At 40.9% G+C, this 9,326-nt stretch overlaps 1 protein-coding gene across 1 annotated transcript; it reads left to right on the top strand.

Annotated features, from left to right (window-relative positions):
- Positions 1-1,041: 1,041 nt before the first annotated feature.
- Positions 1,042-4,142, top strand: LOC104459972 (chromosome unknown open reading frame, human C6orf57). Its single transcript, XM_010086193.1, has 3 exons — positions 1,042-1,119; positions 1,237-1,387; positions 4,033-4,142. The coding sequence occupies exons 1-3, from the start codon at positions 1,042-1,044 to the stop codon at positions 4,140-4,142; spliced, it is 339 nt and encodes a 112-aa protein (XP_010084495.1).
- Positions 4,143-9,326: the final 5,184 nt, after the last annotated feature.

Raw genomic sequence — 9,326 nt, 5'->3', positions numbered from 1 at the left:
CAGGCATTTCAGGGAGCGAGCTGAGCATGAGATTCTTATTCTTCATGGTTGATAGTCCATTATGTCATGCTTAAAGAAAAAGAAATTCCTCGGGGGCATTGGCAACAGTTGGCAGGCATAATACAGTTCATGTGACTGGAGGGTTTAATCTTAAGGCTGTGGTATTTCAGGATGAATAACATGCTGATTCTGGGAATACAGGTGGGTTGTTGGTTGCTGTATATGTGGGCGAGGCAAATCCATGCTGCTTGGATATGTTTCCTGATGCGATCTCTTTATCAAGATAGAATAAGAGTTCTTTCAAGTGTTTTGCACCCAGTCTGGTACAGGTTTGAATCTTCCTTCTGAAGGGAAGTCAGAGCTGCTTTAGCCACATGTCCATAGCTAAAATGTTTTTAGAGGGTAGTTCATGCTCACTGTGGACATTTGTCTTTGTAACTAAATGCAGAAATATCGGTCATTTTGAAAGATTTTCATAAGTAATTTTTTACTTGTTTATGACTCTTGAATTATTTATGACTTACGATATCTGTGCACTTCCATTTTTATACTACTTGAAAGACCTTTAGGTGTGGATATCAATAGACTTTCTTCTACATTTGTGGTAGGACTTGAAAGAAGTTAATGCTTTTAATTAAAGGATTTGTATGCAGTTATATAATTGAACTTAAATGTGCCCAACGTTTGTCTTGCTTTTGGCTGACAGATAAATTGTTTTAGAATCAAAGGAAAGTCCAACTATTGTCTACCAACATTCTGGAAAACCTGTTACTAAGGGAACATTTTATTTTTTAAAACTTTCCTTTGGAAAAGCAGAAGGTTTTTCTGACTCAAAAGCTGCTGGAAATGAGCCAAGACCTGGAAATCAGCAGCCTTCTTGGGGGAGGTCTCCAGGAAAACAGAATGTACTGGTCTGTGCTAGCGTAATTACTATTTAGAGTCTAAAATACAAGAAGATAACAGTGAAAATTAAGTTCAACCAGTTTAAAATACACTGTTTATGTGAACTGAGTTATACAACTAACACGGTTTTGCCTGCACATGTTTCTAGGGCCAAAAATAATTATCTGTGCTGATTTCCTAGGTGTTTGTGAGTTGAATGTTAAACTAATATTTGGAGTTTGTTTTCCTGCCCTCTGCTCCCTGGTTTCTGAAGTGAGGGTTTTTCAGAGGTGCTCTGAACGGTCTTAGGTCTACTCAGTATTTATGCTATACGTGTCCGTTTGTTTGATAGAGACGTCACTGCTTTGCAGCTCTCTGAGGAGCACCAGCTCTAGGACAGGAGGAAGATCTGAACCTGCTAAGCAGTCACTTAAGAAACCGAAGTTACCAGTAGGTCGATTTGATGAACCAGAAGAGTCCAGTATAGAGCGGGAACCCCTGGAAAGTAAGTCATGTTTTACAGAATTGAAAGCCATGTTTTAAAGGCAAGATCCTGGGATGCTGTGCTGATATCAGTTTAAGAAGAGGGGTAGGCATTCAGCACTCTTCAGAATCACTGTCTAAGCTTAATTGTTCAGAAAAAAAACAGAGGCAGGGCAGTGGGCATAAGTTGCAGCAAATGATGTATGAGGAAAAAAAAAAAATCTCCAAAACAAAGTGGTCAAACATTGTAAGAAGTCCCCCAGAAAATTTATCTCTCTCTTCTTGGAAGTACTTAAATTTGCCTGGATGTCCTGACTGAAATCAGCCTTGCTTTGAGCAGGTTTGGGGACAGATGTCTGTCAAAGGTGTCTCCCAGCATAAACCACTCCATGATTCTGAGAAGCGTAGCTGGTAGTGGTCCGTTATAGTACAGCTATAAGTGGTGGTAGGAAACTCACAAGGGCGTCAGCTACTTTTTATTATCCAAACGGCCTGTTCGGTTTCGTAGTCCATGAAAGGCTTCTGGTTCATGCTGTATTTTGTGATGAGTCTTTCTCTTGGTCTTGTTGCTTTTCAAAACACCGCCTGCAACAGGTATGGAGTTTACTGAGCCTCTCAGTGGGGTCAGGAGAGACCTAATGAACTGGTATTATTGCTGTGTTGCAGTGACCGCAGTGGTGCCACGTTTAGAGAACTTGGCAAGATTGAGGCACCAGATACCCCACTGCTGTAGTCGCTGGATACTTTTTATCAGACAGGAGAAAGACAGTATCTCTTTTTCCTTCCATTTAATTAGCCGCCTTTCCTTAACTGAAAGTGCTAGTCATGCTTGATCTTACTCACTGTAGTGTGCTGCTCTGTTACTGTTTAGCAGTAGTGATAACCTGTGTTCCTCTATTTCGAGGTCTCTAGGACAAGCTTTTTTAATATACCAGTAGATTACTGTGAATATCCAGATGACAAAATGACTGAAAAATTATAGTATCTCTGAAGTGGCTGCAAGCAGTTTCAGATCGTGACTCACTTGAGAACTGACTCAGAGTTGGAGTTACTGTATAAGCAGATAATTGTTGTCCTTTTATTCCCAAGAAAATAAACGCCATCACTGCTTCATTTAAAACAAATGCATAATTATTATCTTTTTCTTTTTGCTTAGGTGTTCTAGATTTAGACCAAGACTCAAGGTTTCTTTGGCCTTTAAATTTAGTCATGCCTGTATATTTTTTACATATAACACCAGCAACAGCTCGTTAGAATGCTGACTGTCCTCGACAGTTATTAGGAAAAAACCTAAGAGTTTACGGTGGCTATTGTAATTCTCACTGCTGTGTAGTTGTCACAGAGAAATCTTTTGAGCTTCTGCATCCACTGTCAGCACATCAGTAGTGCTTGGATATTGGGATGAGGACATCTACAAAATAATATTAGATGCATTTGCACTCCTTGTACTACCAGAGGTGCTCACATACTGACATTTCCTATCCTGGTTGGCATGAATTTTTAAGCAGGCATCCCAGTACGTCATTCTGTGTAGTCTGTAGCCACATGTCTCCATCCATTGCTGTCCTCCTTTTTCTCTGCTCTCCAGGGTTTTTGTTGCTGTCTTTTCTCATTTTCAACCCTGCCCCTCATTACTTGTGTTGCCCACCAGGGCTGAGTTAGGGATGCAACTGAGGAAGCCCCAACTTACGCATCTGTATGGGAGGCTCTGGAGAATCGGCATGGCAACAGGATGTGTGGGGTTCAGTGAGCTTCAAGGAGCCCTGCACTCTAGCGCAGGATGAGAAAACAGCCTGGGATGGTACTGTGCCGAAAAGTACTTCATGGCTTGGTGGTGCCTAGTGGGATGGCCATTGTGCAGCACGGGTGGCCTGCGTTCCTGCTCATAAGAGATGGCCCTGAGTAAGGATATTGACTGTGAGGTGCAGAAAGCTCTGTGGTGTTTGGAGTACGTGGCATAAGCTAGCAGCGTGCTGGGGATAGAAGAAGCACTGCTAATGGGTAAGCTTAGCAAGTTGCTTACCAGAGAGATCTTCAAGTCCCATTCATACCCCACTTACAAAGAGTCTCCTTCTCCAGAAGGGGCATCACAGTGACTTAGTGAACTTAGGTTAAGTTTTAGAAGGTTGGAAGTCTAAATTTAGCTATTTTATTTAGGATTTTATAGTACCTTCTGTGACTGTGGTATCTAGTCTGGTGTGGATAAATATCAACATGCTATTTCTTGAAAAAAATACCAGCATCCGTGAAAACATGGTGTTTTAAGTACATGAATAATAGAATCTAGAATAAAATTCAAGCTAAAATTAAAACCTGAGTGCTTAAAATTAGAGACCTAAACAAACACAGGTACAGCATACCTGAATTATGCAAGTTCTTGCTGTGAGCTCATGAGAAACTGTGGTGGTTTAGTGCCTTTGGACATTGAGTTGCCTTTTTATTTGCATAACTGAATATGATCATATATATTGCTGACTGTAGTCATAAAGCTCCCTGAAATTACTTTTATATGACTCTGGGAAATGTTTAACTCAAGGTTGCCTTGAAAAACAGAAGAGAATTGATACTGTGTTAGAAAATGAAACTAAGAGGCAAACATTGTAGATGGTGACATGTTTACATTTGTCAATATTATAGGCATTTTAATGAACTTCCCTGTCATTTTAGAATTCCCTGATGGAATCAATCCTGCTACAAAAGAGAGGGGTGGACCTAGAGGCCCTGAACCTACGCGTTTCGGAGACTGGGAGAGAAAAGGACGTTGTATAGATTTTTAATGTATAAATGTGTCTGTTGCTAATAAAATTTCTAGTTATTGGAAAGTATAATGTACAGAAAAATTTCACCTGGATTTGTTGTGAAGCTTCTTGTTTCTGTCATGCTTGTGATGAATTTTGTGAGAGATATTGTGTAAATAAACATAATGCTGTGACTGAAATTTTGGAGCTGCTACTTGCTGATCTTTAGTGCTGTTTACACTATGCAAGTATAAATGCAAGTATAGTGATATGATATACTGAGATGTATAAAGGCTTGTATTTCTTTATGTATTTAAATGTTTATGTAGTGTCTTAAAAGTGCTGAAAGAGCTTTGCAGTTCCTGAACCTTGATACCTAGATTGATCAAAAGTACAGGCACCTCTGAGGAGATCAGCACTTAGCTGATCTTAGCACTTAGCACAGTGGCTCACTGGTAAAAGCCCCCTTCATCAAGAGCTGTCCCCTCTGTCACCATTGGAGTGGGTTGGCATTTCTTTCCTGCTTGTGGAGAGGGGACGGAAACTCCATTTCATCTCATCTCAGACTGAGGGCTGTAAAGGGCATGATGGAAACGGAGGCTTAATTCCGAGAGGGTCAGCTCATGATTGCAAGTAGTGTAGGGGTGCTCTATATGCAGTTTTAGAATGCTGTTCTTTATAACCTTATTGCATGGTATTTGCATTATCTTTTCCTCAGTAAATGGAGATGGGTGTTTGAAAACCTGCTAAATGCTCCTAGGGGAAAAATAACATTGCTCTCTGATATCTTCTGGTCAAAGGGGACTAATTGCATCAGATGATCTAATACTGCAGTTCTTTAAGTTACCTGGCATTGAAATAAATATGTTTCAGTCAGATGGAGCTCAGTTCTTCATCCAGTAATTTGCCTAGTTGTAAATACTGTAGTAGAGTGTAAATCTACCACTAGTATATTTATTAATAAGCTGTCATTATTAAAATGTGTGAACATATGCTCACTTTCTTTCTGTGCAAGTTCTTTCTGATAGCCTAAACAAATGGGTCTTCTCTAGTCTTGAACTGTGAATGTTTTCTTCATCCCTTTTTATTTCCTTCCTGGTGTTTTGCTGAGTTTTCACCTCTTCTCCTTACTCTACACGCTCCAGCTTACATCTTTACAATTCCTGATAGCTGCTTGTGCCCCAGCACCACGGTGGACATTAAGACTGAGTAGAAGCTCCTTGCAGAGCCCAGGACAGTCTCCCATTTTCTGGCCTACATTTATTTTTCCTGTATGGATATTTTTGCCTTTTGCTATGCCAAAGCAAGTTGTACCTGAAGGAAAGTCAGCTGTACCTCGCGGTGTCTGTTGTTCTGCATTGCTCTGACTCTGTGGAACAATGCATGGCTTTGCCCAGCTTTGACTGTTGCCTTATTTTTACTAAGAGCATCAAAGTGTTAGTCCTACCACAAATCTGTACAACCTCCCTAAAACTCACCCAGCTTGTAGCCAGTGGGGAACCTCCGCTTTGAAACCTGCCAGTTGGTATACCCAGTGTGTATTTTGACAACATAGTATCATACTGGTTGTGAGTTCAGATGTTTGACTCACTGCCATGATGCCCTACAAAAGTATTACATCTGTTCAGTTAGATTTGTCAACTAAGTACCTCACTGAAGAGCAAAATGAGCCTTACTAAAGCCTGGTTTTCATATAAGGTGTTAACTAGCGGTAATTATATTTTGAACCTTTCATCTTCTATAAAGTTAAATTCCGCAGCCTGGTTTGGATACTGGAAAATTGGTCTGTACTTAACCTGATTGATTCTAGTTGCCCTTCTGTAATGTGACAGTTACATTTCCCCAAAATGTATTGAAATCTTGAGTTACCTAAAGATACGCTGGGTCAGCTATCTTTAATATATGCTGTTTATTAAAATAATAGTAATGTTTTGCCTCTTCAGTTGCTGGTGAGTTGGAAAATACTTCATCACACAATACACCTTTTCAAATAGAAAATTTAATTGGAAACATCTGCATTTTCTGCATCATTCTTAATATGCTTAACATCTTAATTGGCAAAGAGGAAGTAACACAACCACAGTTCTTTTATTTTAGAATTCTAAATCTTATTTTTATCCATGGAGCTTTGCTGAGTTCATTTTCTTCCCTTACCAGGTTTTACCCTTCCCAGCATATGCTCCATGAATGCTTACCTAGTTCCACTCTTGGCATTCTTGATTTTCAATCCAAATTGCTATCTTCAGTGCAGACTGCAGCTGCAGTCCTCCATGGCTGCAGAATTCTGCCTTTTTGATTTAGGATATAAAGAACTGGTGTCACTTTTCTATGGCTTTTTTTTTTTTTTGTGTTTCAGTTCACTCTCTTCAGCGTCCTCCCCCTGAAGAAGGGCTGACCCGCGTGCTGTCCAGGCCCCGGTGTGTCTGCTCTCGTGCAGGTGGTGCCTGCTGCTGTCGGAGCCATGGGCAGTCATTCTCGCAAGAGCTCAGACAGGTCCTAGGCACTCCCTGCCCACACCCATGGGGGACCTGGATTTAGAAGCAGCTTCTAAGTGCACTGACTGTACCAACAAGACAAGAGTGCCACACAAAGGCAGGGATTTTGCTTTCTTTGAAAAAATAAAAAGGCTCTTCCTAACTAGTGTTTTAAGTGGCTGTCAGGGAGTTGGAACTGGGGAAACAGAGGATATCGCTTGAATCCTGAGGAGCTTCAGGCCCTTTACCACCTCCCAGGCCAGTGCCAGTAAGCACCAAGTATTTGCTTGATTTGGTTAGGGAATGTGTCAATAAGAGATAAGAAAGTGAACATTTGGGCAAAGAGTGAATGCCAGGGCGGCCTTTCTGTGTGGGCTGCCCATCTGGCATTCACCAGAAGGAGTCACGGGCTCTGGTGCCACTAAGTCCAAAATAACGTCCTGTGGTGCTGCAAAATCACTCGTGGTATCTGTCAAAACCAATCATGGTTGGAATGCAACAGCTGATACAATGGTGTAGGGCAGAAACAATCATTTCTGTTCTGTTTTCTTGCAGTTTCTGCAGTTAAGAAAGAAGCACTTCAGCACTTTTTCAGTGCTGTCTTCCTGCTCTCCCCAGATGATTAATATCAGCGATTCACTGGGATACAGCATGAGGGTAAAGTGATGACTTGTGGCATTAGCCATTACATTAGCCACAGGTATGTTTTTATCACAAATATTGATTGAATCTCTTTTTGTAGCTCTTTTTGTTAGTACGCGATGTAAGGCAGCAGGGGTTGCTTCCATTTTCTGTTAAATTTCTGTGAGACAGAATTGTTCAGTGGTGTAAGCAAATTCTTGTAGTACTGGAGGATGCTTGCTCTTGTGTTTTGTTCCCTTTACTGAAAAGCTGTATGTTGTGTTTCTGCAGTAGGTTTTCCTTTTTAAACTTGTTTCTGCTAGTTTGCATAGACCTATTTGGTACACTGTTAAAATTATGAAGCCTTTATTGTTTGAAGGAATTGCTCTGTAATTACTTTATTACAAAATATATAAAGTTGTGCACTACAACTTTAAAGAAAGAAAATATTTGCTATATATTGTCTTGTTTGAAGAGGATGTATTTCAGTGCTAATTTTACTAAGTTCAGGTGCAAATTATATTATATAGCTGAGTCAGAATACAATTACCAGATGATAGCAGATGTTTGTAAAGGACCGTAGAATGTTGTTATAAAGCTTTACTACTCTTTCAGTTCACTGCAATAAATGATCACAAATCGCAGTGGTCTGTAGTGACAGACGTGCTAAATAGAATCACAGAATCACAGAACGGTTTGGGTTGGAAGGGACCTTAAAGATCATCAGGTTCCAACCCCCTGCCATGGGCAGGGACACCTCCCACCAGCCCAGGTTGCCCAAAGCCTCATCCAGCCTGGCCTTGAACCCCTCCAGGGATGGGGCATCCACAGCTTCTCTGGGCAACCTGGGCCACTGCCTCACCACCCGCACAGGGAAAAATTTCTTCCTAATGTCTAGTCTAAATCTGCCCTCTTTCAGCTTATAGCCGTTACCCCTTGTCCTCTCACTACACTCCCTGATACAGAGTCCCTCCCCATCTCTCCTGTAGGCCCCTTGTCTATGACACTTATTTTGGTTTTGTTATTGAGAAAGCACCACACCACCTTGTTCTGAAGTGTCAGGAAAAGAGCCAAACGGTGTACTCATTTGTAAGAGGAGAAGATTTCTAAGTTCTGTGGGTTTTGTACTTATTTCTCAGTCACTAACATAGCATCATGCATATCAAAGCATAAGGCAATTATTTGAGATGTATTTCTGTGTGCTGATGGTCATCAAAAACCAAAAATTTGTGGATGCTTTCATGCTTTTATAACATGCAATATGAAAATACCTTTGCTTAGTGGGTGGTTGGTGGTTGGTGTCAGAGCAGCTGAGGTGTGCAGTCTGCATTCTCATGTCGGTGTGCCCGTGCTCCCTCTTGCATCTCGGCAACTGGTGGGAGGGGGTGATCACGTGTAATCTTCCCAAGGACTTTTCTTGCTGAAAGCGGGGCACAGTACAAATTGAATCATAATTATAAAATTAGGTTTGGGCAAAGCCTGAAAAAAAGCTCTATTTAAAACAAGTGCTGTGAAGAGTGGATCTAATGAAGTTGTGTTTCCTCTGAGTGTCTTACAGCTCCTATCAATCAGATTCTTTCCCTGTTTTCCCTTGTTGATTGACATTATCTCCACCAGGCAAGAGACAGGACATCTTTCATGTTTTCCCCTTTGGGGGCATTATTTGCACCTCTTTCCTAGCCACAGATTTTCACAGAGCTTGCAAGAACTTAATTACGTGGGAAACTCTTCTCTCCTTGACACCTTTTCAGAATAGGTTGAAGTCAGTCATGGGCTTCTAAAGTCATGGAGCAGCACAGATATTGGCCCCCCATCCTTGGAAACCAAGATGATGAATAACCTTGACCATATATATTTTCTTTGGAAATATTCAGCATCTCTCTGCATTTTTCTTCTGTGAGAACAGATTTATTTTTTTCCCTCAAAGAAAACCAGAAGTGCCAATTAAAGCTTACAGCAGTAAGACTTCAACATGCATTTTCCAGGCATTAAGTCTCCCAGTCAGCTATAGACCTGTGCCTGTAAAAAAACACATTTTCCTGTTGCCATTTTTAGGATGAGAGTCTTCAAAGAAGCTTTTCAAGGTCCTTACTTAAGAAGTTAATGGATAATAAAGCTGACATCCCCG

This window comes from Pterocles gutturalis, unplaced genomic scaffold, assembly GCF_000699245.1.
Source record: "Pterocles gutturalis isolate BGI_N339 unplaced genomic scaffold, ASM69924v1 Scaffold52236, whole genome shotgun sequence".
Taxonomy (NCBI): Eukaryota; Metazoa; Chordata; class Aves; order Pterocliformes; family Pteroclidae; genus Pterocles; species Pterocles gutturalis.
This window is presented reverse-complemented; position numbering and strand designations above follow the sequence as displayed.

Bases quoted from the DNA above. Each gene is read 5' to 3' on its own strand.
- LOC104459972 (XM_010086193.1), top strand. From the start codon at position 1,042: ATGTTTCTAGGGCCAAAAATAATTATCTGTGCTGATTTCCTAGGTGTT. The intron at 1,120-1,236 runs GTTTGTTTTCCT...TGTTTGATAGAG, and splicing joins ATGTTAAACTAATATTTGGA to ACGTCACTGCTTTGCAGCTC. The intron at 1,388-4,032 runs GTAAGTCATGTT...CTGTCATTTTAG, and splicing joins AGAGCGGGAACCCCTGGAAA to AATTCCCTGATGGAATCAAT.